Source organism: Arvicanthis niloticus, chromosome 10, assembly GCF_011762505.2.
Source record: "Arvicanthis niloticus isolate mArvNil1 chromosome 10, mArvNil1.pat.X, whole genome shotgun sequence".
NCBI lineage: Eukaryota > Metazoa > Chordata > Mammalia > Rodentia > Muridae > Arvicanthis > Arvicanthis niloticus.
In genome coordinates this window covers 52,989,608-53,012,002 of record NC_047667.1, presented here as the reverse complement: position 1 = coordinate 53,012,002, position 22,395 = coordinate 52,989,608, and the positions used below count along the sequence as shown (strand labels likewise).

General features: G+C 42.8%; 1 protein-coding gene across 1 annotated transcript; it reads right to left on the bottom strand.

The window, feature by feature from the left end:
• Positions 1-1,575: 1,575 nt before the first annotated feature.
• Tada1 (transcriptional adaptor 1) lies at positions 1,576-17,006 on the bottom strand. The gene is made up of 8 exons (XM_034512816.2): positions 16,423-17,006; positions 13,692-13,783; positions 13,449-13,514; positions 8,555-8,652; positions 6,313-6,522; positions 5,049-5,200; positions 3,239-3,401; positions 1,576-2,633 (listed from the first exon to the last, which is right to left on the bottom strand). Exons 1-8 carry the CDS (start codon positions 16,494-16,496, stop codon positions 2,481-2,483), a joined length of 1,008 nt encoding a protein of 335 aa, XP_034368707.1. The 5' UTR covers positions 16,497-17,006; the 3' UTR covers positions 1,576-2,480.
• Positions 17,007-22,395: the final 5,389 nt, after the last annotated feature.

Here is a 22,395-nt window from a genome sequence, read left to right as displayed (position 1 = left end):
CAGTTATCTTAAGAGTAGAAAATGGGTTTAACTCCTTTTTATGCCATACCATCCTTCACTCACCAGCTGCAATGCCTTACAGGTTACATAGCACTGGAACTTTCCTAGAGTAATGTTTCTGGTGTCTGGGTCTTCTGGGCACATCTTTACTGACTTAAGATGATCTCTGCCTAACAGAGCCCCAGTACAACTACTGAGCAGAATCGCTGTTTCCTGAGAATTACCATAGCACACTGAGACTGCTACTCCCTACTAGATAGAAACTGATCCCAGTAATAAACTTTAATAATAAAGACAATAGGCTCTGGTGGTTTTATTTATCTGCTGGTATTGTCAAAAGTTAAGTTTTAAACTCATGCCTGTGCATGACTCATCAGACTCATCTGGCAGCCCTGCATCACACCGTTGCAGCAGTCTCCTGCATGTACTACAAGTGGCCCAAGCATTGTTTTAAAGGAAAGGAAATACAGGGTTTTACACTAGTTCTTAAAAGTTGGAGAGGTTCAGATAGGTTTCTTCCCTAAGTCACGTCTTAGCAGCAGCGTACAGCCATGATGAAAGTTAGAGATGAGTCAGTGTGCCAAGTTGGACAGATGTAATCTTCATAAATGTCTCAAGTGAAAGCATATTCACAGGCCTCTGTTGTGTGCTGTTAAGCACAGAAGTGTTGGATGCACTTGGTTACAGCAGGGAAACAAAGTGCTACAGAGCTACAGTGAATGGCTGAGGTATGCGCCTGGTAAAGAAAGGCTGACTGTTGGTGCGTGTCACCTGTGGCCAAATGATACTAAAACTTAACAGTCAAAATAACTTGTAAGTGTAATTACACAGTTTCTAACAGCTTTCTTCAAGTACTTCTAAGTGGTTTTTGACAATATGTGTTTATTATTTCCTAATTGTAGGAGATTGCACATAGACTCATGACTAGCAGAGATAACAAAAAAGGAGCCAGCCTTTGGTGGAAAACAAAAATTGAAATCTTTTTCAGGAACTCTTAAATAACTTAATTCTTATTATGTCCCTGCCTTACCTCCAACCCCATCTTCAGAAAATCACTTGACATCTAGCATGGAAGACAGACCCGAGTGTAAACCTCAAAATAGGATGGATGTGGAGCCCTGTGGTGTCACTGGAGAGATCACTAAGTATAGGCCAGGGCCTAGCACAGTGAACAGCTTCAAGCTCAGAGCATGCTCTGCTACACAATCTTTTGGAATTCTCCATTGCTGGGGGCAGCCAAGACCAGTTACCACTCATAACTACCTCTGTGAATTCAGGAGAACACCCTGGGCAGCACTGGGGCCCTTTGTACATCAGCAGTGTGTGCCTATCACTCCAAATCCTTTCAACCACTAAAAGTTTTTAAGTGTCACCCACCTGACACTCTAAAAGGTTTGCTGTTAATTTAAAAAAAAAAAAAAAATCTTAGGCTACATACCACTAAATGCATACCTTAACAAGAACCTGCCTTTGGTATATTCTTTTGAAGTTTGAGCTAAGATCTCAAATGGCTGGACTTCTGTTTCTGTGGAAGAGAGTATTTCTTATCTCTTATTTGAATAAACAGAAAAAGGGTTTCTGCCAAAATGTTTATTATTCATGTTTAAAATACAAAACCAAATCCACAGATCCAGATATAGGAACACACAAAAACATTCACATGTATCCACTGCTTAGGCCTATGAAAACCCATCTATACATCTAATTTAGCCATCAATACTACATGAGTGAAAAAGCAACATAGCTTTAAAACAAGTTGGTTACCAGTAACACTGTCAAATATAAGTTCATAGTACCACTTGAAAGGGTAAAACAGACATTTTGTAGAAACAGGAAAATTAGTTTGTAAGATTTCATGAAAACATTCTATAGGATTGACAAGGTTGTCAGCTAAAACAACAGAATTACAGAAAACTCTAAGGAGAACTACATCTAAGAATGGGACTTGAGTATTAAATTCAAAGCAAGAACGACATATGTAAATCCTCCTGCTCTCTGGAGTGAAAACAGGTTGCTTGAGAACGTCAGATACTAACTAGACACTAAAAGACTCTGATGAACACTAGGCTATTCCACCAATATGCAGAGTACAGTTGTTCAGGAAAAGTAGATTTTACACTGCCAGATACAGAACATACATCACTGAACACACAGTAGTCCTGCTAATCATGGGACTGAACTACAACAGCATCTTTATTCTACAATGTCACCTATCTTACTGACAGACCAGATACACCTCAGGTGTCTTAATATCCCTATTCAGACACAGAACAATAACTGTTCCTACACCTGGGGACACAGACAGGTCATCAGACATTAATGGCTTCACAGTAGCAACACAAAATGCACTCAAAAGTCACATTTCCATAGGAAAGGTTATACATACACTATACACTTCAGTTTTGAAATGTGGACTCAAAAGCATTCAATTTTCAGCAACCAATTAATTTAGTGATGGTCCCAAGTCTTCAAATACTAATTTAGCAGAGCAAAAGTCCTTCTTTCGCTGCCAAGCGCTGGCGGTGGACTTTGTCTTGTTGTAGCTCTTCATGATTGGGGTGCCAGAGTTTCATGATGATCCTTTCAATGTTAAGGGCATACACAGTATGTGTAGGAATGACTTCCCTGTGTACCTGTGATTTTAAAATTACATGTTTTCTGTTATGCTTCAATAGACTTATTTTTCCAGAATTCAAAAATATAACCTGTATTTTTAAAAAATGCTCATGACTTAGATACCCTATGAATTTTAAATCAGAACCTAGTGAATCTCAAATCAGATAATAAGGAAACTAAATGGTTCTATGGGCCACTCGGCAGTTAAAAGATAATTGCTATGCAAGTCTTATTACATGAGTCCAATCCCTGGAACTCAGGTGAAGTAAAGGTGGAAGGAAAGAAAGAATGAGCCCACAAAGTTGTTCTCTGACCACACGCAAGTCACAGCACGCTGCACTGACACACACACACACACACACACACAAAACAGCTATTTAAATTTTAAAATAAAAAAAACTGAAGGAACTTTGGAATTACTAAGGGTGGAATTTTTGTTTGTTTTAATGAGGTAGAGGATGAGAAGTAAATTAAGAGGAACTACAGGGTTTGGGATTTTAAAATGAGGCTATACAGTTGACCAAAAAAGCAAGTCAAAAGTGAGAAAAGCTAGTATCTTTGTAGATTCAGAGTCATTAATGTATCAGTAAATATAGGTAAACCTTAAGGAGCCAAGAAATACCTGCAAAGCTTCAAACAGGTCATACATATTCACTGGAGGCAAAGATGCAGGTAGAGTGTCCCCAGAGCATGCCAAAAGGAAGGCAGCCTGCTGCTCAGCATCATCAGGGTGTGGGTGAGAAGCTGGGTTCTGACTGGCACATGGAGCAGAAAAGGCTGGAGGGCTGGAAAAGAATGTTTAAAGAAACATTCTCAGCACCTTTAATGGAGACAAGTGAACACCTAGAACAGAGAGGCTCTGCTGGAACGTCTCATTCTCAGTCTCTTTAAATGAAATAGAAACCACCACTGCATATATAAAGATTCTTGATTTTCAAAAAGCTCCATACATCAGGCTGAGACAATATAATGTAGCCACATTTGCTTCTTCCTCCTACAACCCTAATATACTCACTGAGCTCAGGGGACTGGACCAAATTGTTTCCTGGCCCTTAAGACTTTCTATTTTGGAAAGAAAACAAAAAACCAGTGTAACTTTAGAAATATGAAATTGCAAACAAATGGAAAAGGCAAATATTAGTGACAGCGGGCTTAGAAAATACACATCATGAAAAGTAGCAAGCAAAATGGGAGTAAAAGAAAAAGTCACCCAGATCTTGCTAACTTCCCAAAACAGGCAAAATAACTGACAAGCTGGGAAGTTAGGCATGGCTTTTACATGAGCACAGGTAAGTACACAGTTGTCAGGAAACATCAAGGAAGTGGAGCAAAGACGGGGCAGTGACTGGATTTAAAGCACCAACTGAAAGCCCTGCTAGAGAAACAGCTTGGAGACTGGGAGAGGATGGAGGGCTCCAGGGCAAAGCCATGGCAGAGACAACACCTCTGACCACAAAAACACTGGTTTGTTTTTTTTTTCCTTTTTCCCCAGAGAATGACTTAAATATGAAACAATGCCAAACAAGTAGGTCTGAATGAGGTGTGAGTAGTAACTTCCACAGGGGGAAAGCTAAACAGGGACCCCAGTGTAAGATGATCTTCATCAGTGTCTCCAGGGCCTCGGAATGGCCACTGTCGGCTCCTCACACCTGCCCTCTCTCTGTAATCTCCCCCACTGCAGCTCCTGCCTGTCCTCCCGGTCTTAAATATTTGCTCTGACCTTGTATGGTCACCTCCTTCCTTCTGTCCTCCACTAGCCAGACAACAGACAGACAAAATCCAGCCTTTAGAGGAAGTACAGTTGCTACAGTAACCACAAGAAAACTGTACTGCTATTTCTTTCCTAAAGGTTAAAATTAACACTAAATTTCGTGGAGAAAGTATAATGGGTAAAGGTAATCTGAGCCAACTCCCAGAAGAGTGGCTTAGAACTGAAGACGGCCCTGGGAGCCCAGAGTGGGCTGAGGATCTAGATCACATCTGTACCACACATGTCCAACAATCAGAAGACATGGGCACAGGCCACGGCCTTGAGCTCCAGCTAAAGGAGTCACATGTAAGGCCATGAACGAACATTTACCATTCTTCCTCCTCTTCCCACCATCAAAAGACCCAGCCTTAGGCCACACTTCTGGCTAAGAACAGACCAACCACCTCCTCACCAGGCAGAGGCCACCATCAGGAAACACTACCTAAGGACCTGAGAAGCTACCCAATCCCACTTCAGAAAGTGAGAAGCAATCAAATCAAACAATCACCTGATTTTAAAAAAAAGTACCAGAAAAATATAAAGCATGTAGCTTAAGAAATCGCTGTGTTGATGTCAAACTTGCAGAGACACAGTAACTGACTCTTTAGACGGTGTCTATCACGTCCGGTCAGTGGCCAAGCAGCAAAGGACGGAAGCAGAGTACAGGAAGCCACTCACTCACCCTTCAACCAAGTTGTTGTAAGCCACCACACTGTTCTTCAGGTATGGCTGTGGGGTGACGTTACTACCAAAGGCATATTTAAAATGACTGTCTCGTACCCGGTAAGCTTTCCTTCTCGACACAACTGAAGTCAGAATATCTTTGAGGTGATTCTGTAAAAACAAAAAGAAAAATAGCAAGAGCCCCTCAAAAGCAAAGTGTATAAGTTCCACTTTCAAATGCTCATCCCGTTTAGACAAGAGGTGCAGACTGACAGAACAGAGCCCACACCCAGATGCAGGGTGCCGCTGAGGGTGAGCTATCTTCACTCTGCTCTCTCAGGACGCTGTGCTCCATGAAGAGCTTTGTTTTGAAGTAGACTTTATTTCCGTTTGCAGGGCTGAGATCGGACATCACACAGGGCAGATGTCCACACCCCACAGGCATTGTGTTTTGTTTTCCTTAGCTGATGCTTCTCAGAAATGAGTTTTGGGAAAGAAAGTAATTTTTTTAAGACAAATGACTCTGAAATCTGACATAAGACCTAGTATTTGCTGGCTACCAAGTTCACTGCAAAAGCTTTTGCTCTCCAACACTCTTCAAACAGATACAGAACACCACACGTCTGTCTATTCAAATTCTCTCTATCCACAGAAGAGCCAAGTACATTAGAGCTGTTGGGGAATGTGAAACTAGAACCCTCCCAGCATGTGTTAGCACAGAGCCAGGATCCCGCGAGGCGCTTAGACCAAAATCACTATCTTCTATCAACACTCCATTGTGCAATTTAATATAGGTTTTCACACAGAATTCATTTAAGGCATCTCTTATCTTAGAAATGTCTATGAGGAAAACATGCACTAGAAAATGACGTGTAGTTACTGTGTACTGTCTGGCCTTGGTACATTTTAGTACATTAGTGAGCAGAGGACTGAAACAGTGGGTTGAGCCACCATGCGGTTTAAATGTCCACACTGACACTTTTTAAATGCAGCACTTACACACAAGTGGCCTGAGCCACTACAGTTTCTCAGCTCTTTTTTTTTTTCCTTAGAAACTCTTCCTATATTGACAAGTTAAAACAAGAGACAAGCAGAAGCATGGGTACAGTAGGGAACCTTTCTGGAAACCCTGTCCATTAAAGGTGATTCTGTGGTTTTAAAGTGTGAAGTGTCTTTCCTTCAAATGATGACAAAGAGTAACATTCAGTTCCTGTCAGGGTCAGCTTTACACACACAAGCTCATCACAATTATCTGTGGTTATTTCTACCAGGAGCCAACCAACCTCCACTGCGTAGACAACAGCAGACACGGCCTCCTCGGTGACGTTGTCTAGCCCGTGCTCATAGGCAGTCACAATCATCCTCCCTTCAAGCTGACCTCGAGTGGGGAGCATCATGGTGTGTGAGCAAAGCTTCAGATCATCGTCATCCTGGGGGTCCTTGGCCACGAACTGCTGAGCTCCAGAGAGGGGGTTCTGGGGCTGAAATCTATGCTGAGTAAGCACATGCAAATTATTCACTTCAATAGCAAGTAACAAAACAAAAGAAACCCATCTGCCATACTTGGGGATCTACACATTAAGGCAGCCCAAACTATACCACAAGAGTATTAAAAGTAAAAAGTAAATCATGGGCTGGAGAGATGGCTCAGCCATGAAAGGCTGGGCTCACAACCAAACTACAAGGAGTAAGTCAGGCACAAACAATCAGCAGTTCACACCCGTTACATGACGATGTGCTGCAGGAACAATGGCTGTGTATATAGCAATTTGTTTTTGTTTTCTAAAATAATCTTGCTATGTACAATAACCTAAATAGGCCTCACATTCATAATACTGCCTCAGCCTCGCAAGAGCTGGGATTACAGGTCTGTACCTCCACACTCAGCTCAGGCACTGATACTCTACACCTTGGTGGTCACAAAATGTATGGCCTTATGCTAAAAATAACAATGGTAACAATTGGACAAGACAACATGGAACTATACTCAGAAAATCCACAAGTTTAAGTAGATTCTGAAAGTACAGATATACAATCAATGCTTCAATTAGGATTTACAAAGCCTAATGAACCAAATAATAGCTCCGACAAACATCCCAAGCTAGTGCAATAGGACGGTAGCCGCTCATTATTGTTACTGTCTGCTTACATTCCTAACACAAGCTAAGGCATAATCTAAAATACTTAAATGTTTGTAAAATTTCAGCATTCCTATGAAATTCCTATACTCCACCATTACTGGGACATTTGTTCCTGGTACCTTTGATTTTGGAGTGGAGACAGCAATCCATATATATATTATAAAACAATATTGGCATTTTTCCATTTCCTAAGTACAAAGATCATCCAAAACACTTGAAAGCAGGTGTGACTCTAGAGCCGGGGAGGTGGAGCATGTCTGAGTATCTATTACGGACATGAAGCATACAGCACCAAAGCCTGGATGAGAAACTTCTGGAAAACTTCCTTCCTAAAACCACACATCCCATACTTCATCAAGTCATGTAGGAAGCCGCTGTTAATGGTGGTATAATCTGCCATCCCAAGATGGCGCTGGCCTCGTGTCTTCCCACTTGTAAACAACTGACTGCGCAGTTGCAAAAGGCAAAAGGCACGCCAAAGTCACTGCCAATCCCGAGGCATAATATTGGGTGGTGAGCGAACAGCCAATCAGAAGTGAATATGTCACTCTAGGCTGTATTTAAGCTAGGCCCCTTCCGCTTCCTTCCGTGTCCTTCCGCGTTCTTCCATGTTTTCCATGTGTGTGTTACAGAGTAAAGCCTCGTTTTGCAGTAACTACCCGAATTGCGTCTCTTGTGTTTCTCTTCCACCAGCGTGGGGCGACTCGGGAGGCGCGCGTTATAAAGTCAAACACTTCATACTCTCTGTGCTGATCTCTAAAGGCTCAGAGCACAGCTGACTATCAACAGAAGCCTACCAGAGTCTCCCAGGTGACACACTGATCTGAAAGACAACTGAGGAGGTAATATAAGCTCAGCTTCCACTAACTGGAAATTCTGAACTGCTAATGACATATATGTAAACACTGACAAGAATACATTTATACTCATAATATTTAAAATCATAGCTACTTGGCTGGAAAGATGGCTCAGTAGTTAAAGGTACTGGCTGTTCTTCCAGAGGTCCTGAGTTCAATTCCCACATGGTGGCTCATAACCATCTAAAATGAGATCTGGTGCCTTCTTCTGGTCTTCAGGCATATATGCAGCCAGAACACTAAATAATAAATAAATCTTCAAAATAAATAAATAAATAAATAACATCGCAGCTACTTAGCCATGTGAGGTGATGCCTTTAAAGTCTTAGCACTTAGGAGGCAGAGACAGGCAGATTTCTGAGTCCAAGGCCAGCCTAGTCTACAAAGCAAGTTCTAGGACAGCCAGGGCTATGCAAAGAAAACATTTCTCAACACCCTTCCCCAAACAAGGAAATTCACAGCTATTTTATCACACTAGCTCTTAACCTCACAGTTGCTGGGCTGTGATCTATTGGAGAATGACCTACATCAAATTTTTGACGAACAGAAGAAAGCTTTTTCTTGCCCTTGGGTTTTCCAGGCTTGGCTGCAGAGCCCCCTGTCCAGGGCAAAGATCCAGCACCCTCTATGAGACAGAAAAACAATAGTTATAGTGAAAAGAACAATTACCAGAGTGGAAATGACAACAGCTAACTTTTTTTCATCTGGAGATAAAAAGCATGGAGGTAATGAAAATAAATAACGAAACTCAAATTTGAACCTTGTCTTCCTACTTCTCTACAAACAATATTATAAATTCTCTCAAATAACACTGTTTTCTGACTATAACCAAAATTACATTTTTAAAGAAAGCAAACTTTTCACTTTTTAGTGTGTGTGTATATGTATGTGTATGTGTGTGTGCACGCATGTGCATGTGGAAGTCAGGGATAAATGCCAGTGTCTTCCTTCGTCACTTCTCCATCTTGTTTCTCATGATGGGGGTCTCTCACTGAACCTAGGTAGCCAGCAAGCTCCTCCCTTCTTTGTCTTCACAGCAAAGAGATTACTGGCAGATCATTATAGGCAGACGCCGCCATGCCTGGCTTTGACATGGCTTCTAAAAGGATCAAACTCGGGTGGGTCTTCATGCTTCCATCTTCCCAGACCTATATGTTTAATTAACTAGGGGTGGGGCACAGCCCAGGCTGGTTAACTGACACATGTATTTATCTCTTTTTCAAAACCTAGCTAAAAGTAAAGGAAGGCAAATAGCACACAGCTACAAGAAGTCAAGTCTCAGCAGGTTCTAAGATGGACTGCCGACATAACGACTTACAAAGTTTATCCAGGAAGCTGTAACCCAGCAAGGACAGACAAGGAGTGAGGAGGGCTTGGTAAGCTGAAAACTCAGTGTCAATACAAGGGGAGTGTTCAAAACTCCCATGGGCTAGGTCTAGTATGAAATACAAATGTGGTGGAAGAAGAATTAATCAAATACACTATGTACATTATGAAATCCTAAAACAATGAAAATATTTTTAAAATGTAGCACTCCTTGTTTAATAATTAAGAACATTAAGACAGCAATGGTGAAGTAGCAAGCCATGTGCAGGCTTCTGTGCAAACGCAGCTCCCGTGCCCACAAAGTACTCTGTTCACTTCCAAGCACGGACAGCACACAACAGGGAAGATACAACAGATGAGTCGGTGAGAAGAAGGGGGCAATTCTTCTCAGACCACACTCAGCATCGCTGGTGTCTGCTAAGGGAGACGACCGGATGCAGGTTTCCTAGGACAAAGCTTTCAGCATATACTCATCCTCAACAGCGGGCTCTCAAGCTCACTGTAAAGCATCTCCACAGGTTTTTGCTACATTTCTGAAATGAAAAGGAGAACACCAAATAGGTACTTCATCATACTTGGTAATATGGAATATTTGCAATGGAACACACTCAAGATTTGAGGGTGAGGTGGGTCACATGACCAAACAGTAACCCAAAGAGAAATCAACCTGCTTACTCTCTCAAGCTCAGCAGTAACCAGGCATGGTGGCATATGATCCCAGCACTGTGGAAGGCAGGATGATTCCAAATGCAAGGCCAACCTGGGCTGCACAGCCAAACTTTGGCATACTACCCCACCTACCCAAAAAAGAAACTCAGGAGTACCATGCAGCAGAACCTCATCCGCAAGAGAAAGATCCAAACCATCAGGAGAACCAAGATTCACTAGCCTACCCTTGCTTCTGAAGGTGGCTACTGAGAAAGTGCTATAAAAGTGCTGAATTCAAGAAAAGCCTGGAAAGGCTGGGGAACTCAAAGGACACAGGGTAATAAAATAAAGCAGACAGTGCCGCTCACACAACCAGAGACAGGCTTAAAGCAGGACGAGGGACAGTGGACCACTGTCCTTTACAACAGACTCTGTGCTGACTGACTGGGATGCAGTGTACTATGAGGAACAGCCTTTTCCAAAAACTGTTTTGTGCTGACTTTTTGGGTTTTTTAGAACTATAAATACACTGTTTAATTTAAAAAAAAAAATCCTTGGAAAAAAAATCTCCAAAATAATAATTTCAAAGTACTCCTCCAAAATAGTTTTTAAAGTTTATTTTTAATATATATGTGGAATGTGTTGGGGGGAGGGTAATGCGTGTGTGTACATGACTGTAGGTGCCTGAGGAGGCTGGGTCATGTGTGCATGTACATGACTGTAGGTGCCTGAGGAGGCTGGAGGCTTTGCATTTCCTAGAACTGGAGTTACCAGTTAGGAGCTGAGAACCACCTAACATGGATGCTGGGAACCAAATTTGGGTCCTCTCCAAGAGCAGTATGTTTTTAACTGCTGAGCCATTTCTCCAGCCCCATTCCCTACCAAAATAATTTTAAAAGAAAAAAAATACTCATAATTGTAATAACATAATTATTATTAACCATTTTTAAGATTTATTTATTTTTATGAGTGTTTGCCTACATGTTCATATGTGCACCGCAAATTATGTCCAGTGCCCTCAGAGTCCAGGAGAGGAGTGCAATCCTCTGGAGATGGAGTTACAGATGCTTGTGAGCTGTCATCTGGTTCTAGGAACTGAATCTGGTACTTTGCAGGAGCAGCAAGTGCTCTTCACTGAGCCATCTCCGCAGCACCACTGGATACCATCTTAATGAACTCCAGGTTTGTTGTTTGTTTGGGGGTGGGGGAGCGTTAGTAAAGCTTTGTGGAAAAATTAACCTAGGTTCTACAGTTCAATTCTACAGTTCTTCAATTAAAACTGGACCCCAGGTGCTAGCAGAAAAGCTGACAGTGCAGGCCCATGAAGGAGCGGGGCACAATGAGCTCAGGAGCAAGCTGTGTGGCCACAGAGGGTGCCAGAGGGAAGAGGTGCCAGCTCACTGAGGGCTGGTTGGAGCCAAAGCTTCCGCTTAAGGAGGCAGGGCCATTCTGTCTTGATCTGATGTTTGTTTTCATTCTACTAAAGAGGCTGACAATACCCTGAAGAGTTGCATCAAAGATTATCTAACATGCTGTACGCAATAAATATTATTATTTAATTTGTATTTCTGGCCTTCCTTAGAAAAATAGAAAACAGTGCTGGCCAGAGGGCTCAGAGAAAGAGAGCATCGGCCTAGCCTAATGACCTGAGCTCAGTCCCTGGAATTCGGCTCACAGGGTGGACAAGGACAACTGACTCCTGCGAGGCGCCCTCTGACCTCCACACACACATGCTGTGGCATGGCACCCACATACATACACACAGAACAAAAGGAATAAGAAGTGTAAAAGAAAAGAAAACCGGTCCCTCTGTGATTGTTACATACAAAGGACATTTTGCTTTTAACAAAAACCATTCTTTTGTTACTTGCAAATATATTAATTTCAGTATGAGGAAATAGTGCTTAGTTCCCAAATTGGAGATTTTCACTTATTTTAAAATAACCAATAGCATACATTCAAGAAGACTGAGTTTTACTTAATTAATCTCCAAATGCATTCTCACTGACACCGTTTTCCACTTGGAATGTACTTCATATAATCTCTCATCTGGCTTTCATGGTCAATGTTATTGTGCTTGTTCACAAGTATAAAGGTTAAGAAGCATCACGTAAGCCGGGCAGTGGTGGTGCACACCTTTAATCCCAGCACTTGGGAGGCAGAAGCAGGCGGATTTCTGAGTTTGAGGCCAGCCTGGTCTACAGAGTGAGTTCCAGGACAGCCAGAGCTACACAGAGAAACCCTGTCTCGAAAACACCAAAAAAAAAAACCAAAAACCAACCAACCAACCAAACAAACAAACAAAACCACAAGAAGCATCAAGTATTAATTATATTAGAGACACAGCTGAATCTTGTGGCCATCTCTCTCGACTTGTCAGCCTGGTAGATGTGCCGCACTCTACATGCCTACCTAGAGAGAGCCACTCCTCACAGGCTGCTGGCTCTTCTGCTCAAACAGAAATCTAGTGAAGGAACACAGGCCCCTGACACAGTGCAGAACTGCGTGGTGGCAGCATGATAAACAGTAAGGGAGCCACTTCCTCTCCAGCACCAAACTTTCAGAACAACCACCGTCTACTACACTCAGAGGACCAGATGTTAAGATCTTATTTGAATTCTTTATCAAATAAGGGAAGTTAGTTCTAATCATTACGAGGTATAATGCAGGGGTTGGAGAGTGGACTCCTGCAGAGGACCTGGGTTCAATTACTAGCACTACAACTGCTGGGAATTTCAGCCCCAGGGGAGGTAATGCCTGTAACTGTACCCACCAGCACATAGACACACCCATTGATAAGTAAATAAAAATGATAAAAATCAAAATTGTTAAGGGATAACTCAAAACACCAGCCATTTCTAGACTGCCTTTTAAGATATTCAGAATTACCCCTGGCTTGAAAAAGAAAACACTGACTTACTCTACAGAGGCAGGAAGCCCCTTGGACCCACAGTTAAAAAGGCCCAAGACAGCTTTATCAGGAGGGACATTTTCAAAGCATTTACTTCCTCCCAACAATCTACCAAACACACACTGAGCTTCCTACTGGGTGCTGTTCTGCTCAGAACACATCCAAAGCCCAGGCTTCCACGGTGACTTCCCAGCATCTACTGCTCAGCTGTGAACATCCTCTCCTAGTGCCAACTGCCTCTCTTCACAGCCTCCATTCTCTGGGTCCTGACTCCCACCCTGTCATCTGGAATGTGGCAAGCTGTGTTAGGAGTAAGAGTACTAAGTACAAGGAAGTGTGTGCGTGTGTGTTGTGTGTGTGATTATTACCTTCATAACATTTTGTGGTGGTGGTGGTGGTGGTGGTGGTGGTGGTGGTGGTGGTGGTGGTGGTGGTGAAACATTTCCTTTGTAAACCTGAGGGCTGTCTGATAAAGGAAGTTAAATATCCATCCCACTACCCCCTCCTGGAAACTGGAAACATTCCCACTCCCTTACCTGGTGTAGAAACCAAAATCTGACAACGTGTGAGGATGGCCAGGAGGAAATCATTGTGAGAATGGACTGAAAAGAAGGAAGGTTGTCACAAGTCAGAGCAGCTTGAAAATACTTAAATGTTCCCTCTCTCCCTACCAGTCTTCCCAGTTAACTTCGTAACAATAATACTGTTAAGATTTTCTTACATAGCATCAAAAACAAAAGTACTAATTGCAAATCTGGGGAAACTTGGAGAAGATCTACCGTTGTCCTGTGTAAGGAGTCTGTGAGCTTCCAGGTCAAACTCCTCTTTGCTGATCTTCTGCTTGAACCACAACTTCAAGTTGGCCCAGTATCTGCAGAAAGAGAAATGACATTAAAGCCACAGACTTCTGTCCCTGCCCCTGGAGCTGACTCCAGCTGCTCCGCCTCCTAGGGAAGACAACTGTATACTCCCCGGTGTCCCTCCTTGAATTCCCATGTTAGACCCAGTCTCTTGGCATGTGGCTCTGGGCCAGGCCTATATAAAGATATACCTGGGTTAGGATGACCACATGGGGTGACTCCTAAGCCAGTCTGTCTAGTCAGCAGCACAGAAGGGGACAGATACTTCAGACTCCTGCAGGGTCCCAGGAGAGCCTCAGAAGAAACCCAGCCTCCAACACACTGGCCTTGGATTTACAACCCCCAGAGCTGTGAAAATATGAATTTCTGAGGTTTAAGCAACAAGCCTGTGGTGCTCTGACATGGCAGGCTTAGCAAATGAACATACCAAAGACGCAGAGGACCAACAAGAAACATCCTTTCTCCCTAAAAGATGGCTTCAGGGCAGACTCAGTATAGATAGGCACAGCTGTGCCTTTCCTTCTCTTGGTCGCCTTCTTAAAAGAACATGGGAGCCTCACTCCTAAATGTGGATGTTTTGTGAGGAGGAAAGTGGTTACTAATACCTCTGTGTACCATGCTTCCCTTCAGATGAGCTCAAATTGTACACTAATCGGCAGAAAAACTGAGCTTCTAAGCACCTCATCAAAAAGTAGCTCTTCCTGGATCTGAGTAACTGAAAGCCTGTGGTTTTACCACTTGGATCGCTGGACAAACGGTGAACAATTTACACCTTGCACTCTGCATACGCCTGTTTTACCCACCCACCACGGAGCACATGTGAACAGTCATGACGTACAACGCAAAGAAAACTGCTGAGGAGGAAACGGCCAGAGACGAGCAAGCTTAACCAAGAGGGCAGTTTTTACAATGAACAAAGACCGGAAACTGAAATGTAGAACAATTCCATCACTTACTGTATCCCTGACACAAAGATTTCACATGACAGATCCATAAAATTTAGAATCAGCGCCCATATTTGAGCAACATCACAGTGAGCTTTGGCCTTTACAAATGGAAGAGGGAAATGCAAAGATTTCTGTCAGCCCTGAATTTGCTAAGTGAGTCTGGAAGGTACAGTATCTAGCCAGTTACAGCCACAGCCTTCAGAAGCCATGGCCTGCAGGTTTATCACCATGTGAAACCATTCACTTCCAAACCTGTGAGAACAGTACATGAAAAGAGTGCCAAGACTCCTGATATGTTTTTAAATGTAAGTCTTACCACACAGTATTACAAAAGAATACAGCTGTTCTAGTGAAGCCAAAGGCTGCCATTTTTACCTATTGAAATGATTTTTAAATCTAATTTCCTCCTTGCATCTCAGATGGTCCTTCTATGATACTATTTAGTGCCCATGGAGCTTGGTGTGAAGGTCTTGAAGCAGGACAATCAAACTGAAAACATTACAAACACAAAGAGGCCAAAGAGGCCCTCACCCAACTTGGCTTATGGCCTCTCACCAGCTAAAATCAGAAATTCCAAAACAACTATCAATATCTACCTAAGGCCCCCTTCTCCCTTCCAGGCTGTAAAACCACAAATGTCTGGTCATCTGGACAGAAACCCCTTGTGCAATTTTAATGCCTCCTGGTTTTACTTTATGTCACCAAAATGCATAACTTGTGACTCTCCATTGAGAAGTCCCTGGGTATGTCTTCTCCTTTCCCTGGGCATCTCTTTTTAACTCTGGTGCTAAAATCTAAAATCTAAAAATAATAATAACTGTTATTATTATAGGTTTTAAAGCCTTTTAAAGCGGGGCTCAGGTGAGAAGCTTGCACCTACACTTTTTTGACAGCCTATCAACACACCCCAGCCCCTCCTCACTGGCTGCTCTTGACAATCTTTTCTGCATCAGCGCCAGGAACTATGGGTTTGCCAGGGTTGAAGTTCCCCAAAAGATCGAGGCACCTCCTCGGGCTGCGGGAGGCTACTGCTTAAAGAGCTGTCAGTCTGTTCGAAGCGCTGCTGGACAGTCCGATGGGGGAAACGGGGGCATTTTACAAGTAACCCCTGTAAAGCATCACAGGGCAAGAACCAGAAGCCTTTATCCCACCATTGGCCAGTGCCTTTGGGGGAATAAGTAATCTGTCTGGGTGTCGGAGTCCTGTCTATCAAATGGGAGTAATAACTGTGCCGATCTCCGTTTTGAGGATCGGATAACCCGTACAGAACACTGGGAAAGGCGTCCTACGGCCGGCTAGGCTGCCGCCCCCTTGGATGCTGTGGTTGTTGGGTGGGTGACCCACCGATATCACCTTCCGAACTCGCTCTCAAAGCGCTACTCAACGCAGCCCAGCTGGCCAATGAGCGCTGCAGGCTTCCACCTCCAGGAAGCCCTCCGGGTCCCCCGCCCCGGCGCGCCCCCGGCTCCGCCGGCTCCCGGGCGTCTGGGGCGCTGCTCCCGCCCCACGCGGGCATCACCGGTGTCGGGGCGCTCAGGAGGAAGTCCTCCTACGTCTCGAGTCCCGGAGGAGCCGCACGGGAGCCGTGGCGGCCGCGAGACGCCTGGGGCCTCCGGGAGGTGAGAGAGTCCAGGGACTACGGCAGCCCTGGGCTTGGGGCACACCCACGGACAGGCCAGGAGGCTGCTTCCCGCGTCTCTTACTGTTTCACGTTGTCCCCCAGCGCCTCGCTCAAGTTCTTCTTGGCTGCCTCCAGCTCGCTCACAAAGGTCGCCATTGCAGCGCGCGTCTCAGCCCGACCGTAGACCGCGCGGCCCACGGCCACCAGCAACCGAAAGATCAACTCGGCGGAAGGCCTGCGCTCCGGGCTCTGAAGGCTCGATCGACTCCGCTCGACTCCGCTCGACTCCGCTCGACTCCGCTCGACTCCGCTCGACTCCGCTCGACTCCGCTCGACTCCGCTCGACTCCGCTCGACTCCGCTCGACTCCGCTCGACTCCGCTCGACTCCACTCGTCAGCCCCGCCCCCAGCCGCTCGGGAGACGTTGTGTGTGTTTGGTTCTCGGCCCCGCCCGTCTCACCGTCGGGAAAGCACCCAGCCAAACTCCGTTCACCAACTCCCGCCTCCCGGGTCACATGATCCGCTTCACCTACTGGGCGCGTGCCCAATCTATGCCCGCCTGCCCGCCCGCGGCGGAGTCCGGAGCGCGGCATTGACCGCCCCGCCCGGCCCCGCCCTGCCCCGCTCGACCCGCCAGGCCCTGCCCTGACTAACAGGTCGGAAGAGCTCAGGTCCAGGATTGCATGCAATATCCAATTTATCCTCTTGTCATTTTTGTTGTTGTTGTTGAGTGCTCACCACCTATTGTGACATGTAGTTGGGTTATCTCGTTTCTGCCTTCTGCGACTAAAACGGAAGTTCCCTGGAGGCAGGATTTGTGTTACTCAACTTCTGAACATTCACTATTTACTGACCAAATAAAATAGTTCCCAAGCAGGACACCCAAAGCGCCTAGGGGCGGTGACAGGTGGAATCTCAGTGTCTAATTAGCCCGACCCGCAGAGGAAAAATGCAATGGACACCACCGCCACCACCACCACCCCCACCCGTTTCAAATCAAGGTCAAGTGGAAGCACCCACAAGCTAGCTTGTCCTCTGACCTCCCTATGCTCAAATTCACACTTGAATATGTATATATTTAGATACAGAACTTGAAGATGATAGATAGATAGATAGATAGATAGATAGATAGATAGACAGACAGACAGACAGACAGACAGATACACAGGATGTTCACCTCTCAACAGACTCTTAGGCTAGGCCACATCCTAACTATTGTAAGTAGTTACTTTTAAGCTAGACCACATTGTAAAAGTAACATTTAGTCACCTGATGTAAATGTCTTCGAGACTTACTGCCTCCTGTCTGCTAACCTAGGCCTAGTCCTGGAAGCTTCTAGCCTCCGTACAATCTAATCTAGGCCTAGAATATTTTCAGCTTCTGAAATTTACTGCTGAATGAGCTCACCCTTTCTAGCTCTTTCCAACCTCTGACTGGCTGGTTCGACTCAGCTGCTCTGGCTCAAATTCACCTCCAAGCTGACTGATTCAATCTGGCTTCTTTCTCTTGGCCTGTCCTGAATTTCTCCACTTGGCCTCATAGTAACTTCAGCACCGTCCTCCTCTCTCTCATATCCTTCCCCTCATTTTCTTTGCAACCCCCAATCAGGTAAACTCAAAACCTGCCTACCTCTAATCCCTCCAGTAATTGGCTGTAGCCATTTTTATTCAACCAATAATTTTAAATTAAGGAACAAGGTTGCACAACAAAAGCTGGTAAATGAGAGAATTCACTCGTAGACAGCTAAGCCTTCGGGTACAGAATTTAGCATTACAATACATAGCAACAGACCAACCCTCAACAACTCCCCTTTTTTGTCTAAATAAAAAGGGTCTTTCACTTATAACAATAAATAACATACAGTAGGAATAATTATGAAACCATTTTAAAAATTATTAGGTAATAGTTACATTTAAAATGTTTCTATTTAGCAACTATGGAGAAGTATTCTATTATCTATCCTATCCTGGTGAGTTCAGAGTTCTGTATCTAAATCATTTTCTCTCCTAACTTGCATTATCAATATAAAAACATCTTTTTAGACCTAGAACATCTTCCTAACTTTTAAACAACTGAAGCTTATAATAAGACTATCTAGTCTTTGATTGAAACTATCTAGTCTCAATCAGAGACCTGAGAAGGAATAAATATTGCCTGAGTATGCAGGAAGTGCAGGGACAAAGCTTCCAAAAATTATAGAAATAACAGAGATTGCTGACTGCCCAGACATCCCCAACATCCTCTAAAGCACTGGAGCATCGTCAGCCTTCTGGCCCAGAATATCCGACAGACCTTTTGTGAAGCAGGAGTTGTGAAGGATTTGCTTGTCTTGGCAGAGTTTGGTAGTGACTTCCCTGTGTCTTTTTGTCCTGGACATCATTTTGTCTACAGATGAAGTTAGGAAGTTAGGGCTTTTTTTTTTTTTTTTTTTTTTTTTTTTTTTTTTTTTTTGCCTGGTGGCTAGCCTGCCACAAATGAAGCCATCTCCAACTAGAGGGCCTTCAATGTTTATCATCCTCTTCCAAGTCAAATGGGATACTACCAAGAGCTGACATGTCTCCATGACAGGGTTTCTCTGTGTAGTCCTGGCTGTCCTGGAACTTACTCTGTAGACAGGCTATCCTCGAACTCAGAAATCCGCCTGCCTCTGCCTCCCAAGTGCTGGGATTAAAAGCCTGCACCACCACTGCCTGGCAAAAAAGGTCTTAAATTAATAAAATAAAAAAAAAAAACTTTAAATGCCATATTCTGTGGATCTCTGAGGTTTCTGAAGAACATCTATCTATTCATAACATGCCTGAACAAGAAAATGCTGCCTGTTTCTAGCTACTTATAATTTGTTTAACCCAGGATGTATATTTCTGTGATAATCCAGACTAGTGTCTAACATACCCATTAGTTTGACTGTCTCATTAATTTGCATTTCTCAACTATCCCTAACAGTTTGCAATAGCATCTATTAAAGGCTTGGGATAAATCTTGCATTTTTCAAGTGATCTGCATAGGCATAACATCTATATTATAGTTGAAACATGTATACATGATGTGACAAATTTAACCTAAAATTTTGTATCAATATACAAAGATTCATACCAATAAAAAACCTTAAACCTGTATCAATATACAGTAATCATATCAATGTAAACTAAAATAACCTCATTTGAGAATAGCAATAGCTCTAAATTGAAGAGTAGATTCAATAATCTACCTTTTATTCTATTATTTCTGTATGATAATTCTATATCCCCCTTTTCTTCTCAACCCCCTTCCTTTTATCTAAGAAAGAAAGAAAGATAGAAATCCCTGAGTCTAAGCTCCCGATTTTGTTTCCTCCCTGTCCAAGACCATAATTATTTGTAATCATCTCCTAACATGACAACATATCTATAACTTATAAAATGACCAAAACCACCCATCCCAATTTAAGAGACTGAGACAATGGTTTTCTTATAATTACTTCCTGCTGATGTTGGACATAGAACTCATTTTGGGGGACTCAAGAAAATGAGAAAAATGGTTAGTCTTAAGAAAGCTAGCTGTAGCATTTGTTGTCCAGTCTGTATGTGCTGAGAAAGTTCAGGGCCTAACTGAAGTCTTCACTGGATCAGTCTATGATTCTGAATCAAGTGAGCTAGCTGTTTTGAAGTTGTTCTGAAAGCAAGTCTTTAGATGAAACAGCATTGCTGTAATCTGAAGTAGGGTCAGGCAGGAAGCTGGAACAGCAAGTCTCAGCATCTCAGCATCCCCAAGGGTGGTCTTGTTAAGGCTCCATTCTTGACCCTCCATTCTGCAACATACAAACTTTTACAAACAATATGTAGTTCTATAAGGACATTTGTACAGAGCCAGGCAGCGGTGGCACACACCTTTAATCCCAGCACTTGGGAGGCAGGGGCAGGCAGATTTGCAGATTTCTGAGTTGGAGGTCAGCCTGGTCTACAGAGTGAGTTCCAGGACAGCCAGGGCTACACAGAGAAACCCTGTCTAAAAAAAAAAAAAAAAAAAAAGACATTTGTACAGAATGTGCAAATGTGCAGAGCTCACAAATCAGCTAAAGATTTTCTGCTCCTTGTTTGTACAGGTGAAAGACATTTTACCTGAATTGTAACTGACATTGTAGTATATCTCTATCTATGCCATATGAAAGGATGGCATGATGGGTCCAGAGAACTTTGTAGCCAAAGATTTATTGGCCACATATAGCTGAACTTATGGCTAGAGACATTTATACATCTCAGTCGGTTTCCGATTTGTTCCATTAAAGGGACTAGCATGTACATTGACTATCTTGGCCTGTTTAATTTTCTTCTTGTCTGTAGTCAGGATCTTCAGGAGGTCTTCCCCTATCATGTCTGATTCTTGTCAAATTGGAAGGAACCCATAGCTTTTCTTTTTCTGTGGAAATGTGGATATAACCTCTCCCCCAGCATAATAAAATTCCTCTCTTCCATTCTGAGGTTAGGACATCTTTAAAATAAGCAGTCTGGTTTAGTTCAGCAGCTTTTTCCATAATTCAGTGTCTCTCAGCTGCTCTAATTCTTGTTTGCTAGCATTCAAAACATTTAGTGTTAACAAAGCACTATGTAATCTATCTCTGGGGTCTTTTGTGTCCTGTTTCACTTGTTGAGCACCTCTTTTAAAGTACTATTAGATCTCGTTACAATTGCTTGTCCTGTAGGAATATGGGGTATGCCTGTAATACATTTTATATCATACTATGTTTTTAAAAACCCACTTCATTTTATTAGAGACATATGCTAGAACATTGCTAGTCTTAATTTATACAGGTATTCCTATAATGGCAATTACTTCTAGTAAATGTGTAATTAAAGATTCAGCCTCTTCAGAAGTTAAAGCAATTGCCCACTGAAATCCTGAATATGTGTCTATAGTATAGTACACATATCTCAGTTTATCAAACTCTGTAAAAGAAAAGACATCCATCTGCCAAATTTCATTTCCTTGGGTGCCTTAGGGTTACTCCCTGTAGGTAATGGAGTTTGGTTATACAATCTTTACAATCTCCTTGGCTTGTTGGCAAGTGATAGAAAATTCTTTTAAAACCTGTTAACATGATGTTTTTTAAATTAAATTCTGTAGCCTCTAGCAGACTTCCTACCAATAGCTGAACAGTTTCATCTTTACCTTGTGCTAGGAGATCTGGTAGACCTACCTGTACGGGTTGTGATATGTGTTATATAATGGATGATTTCTATTTCTGATCACGTGTTTAGCTGAATAAACAATGAAGTCAATTCTGAATCATCCTGAATAAGTTCAGCAATTTCTACATGCAAAACAACTCTGCCTATTGAGGGTCATTTATTATATTAATAGGGCCTTGAAAATCTAATAATACCATAAAAATCACATATAACTCTGATTTTTGAACTGAATTGTAAGGACTCTCAACCACCTTACTTATATTTTCTGACTTATATCCCACCTTTCACAATTTATTTGTACCAGTACAAAATGTAGGGGCTCCAGAAATTGGTGTTCATTTTACTATATGAGGGAGAATCTAATTGGTTCTTTTATAAACTGAAGTCACTTGCTTTGGGGGTTCTTATTGTTAATTACCCCCAAAATTACTGCAAGCTCTTTGCCAATGTTCATCTTGTGCCCCTAACAAGACAATCACTGCATTAGTAAAAGATACCAAAATCTCAGTTGGATTTATTCCAGCTAATTGACAAAGTCTCAGTTTTTTCCTTTTAGAATTCTCTCAAAGACCTTTTCAATATTGGACTTGAAAATTTTTAACTCTCTTTGTGTGCAAAAAAAAAAAAAAAAAAAAAAATCTCTTATAAGATATAATCTTTCCACCAGGCAGTGGTGGCACACACCTTTAATCCCAGCACTTGGGAGGCAAAGGCAGGCAGATTTCTGAGTTCAAGCCCAGCCTGGTCTACAGAGTGAGTTCCAGGACAGCCAGGGCTACACAGAGAAACCCTGTCTCGAGAAAAAAAAAAAAAATATATATATATATATATATATATATAATATATATATAATATATATATATTATATATATTATATATATGATATGTTT

Excerpts from the sequence above, each read along its gene's own strand:
- Tada1 (XM_034512816.2), bottom strand. The coding sequence starts at position 16,496 with ATGGCGACCTTTGTGAGCGAGCTGGAGGCAGCCAAGAAGAACTTGAGC. Across the intron at positions 6,523-8,554 it reads CTGTTCGTCAAAAATTTGAT|CATAGATTTCAGCCCCAGAA; the intron begins GTAGGTCATTCT and ends GTGCTTACTCAG. Across the intron at positions 3,402-5,048 it reads TACAACAACTTGGTTGAAGG|CCCTCCAGCCTTTTCTGCTC; the intron begins GTGAGTGAGTGG and ends ATTCTTTTCCAG.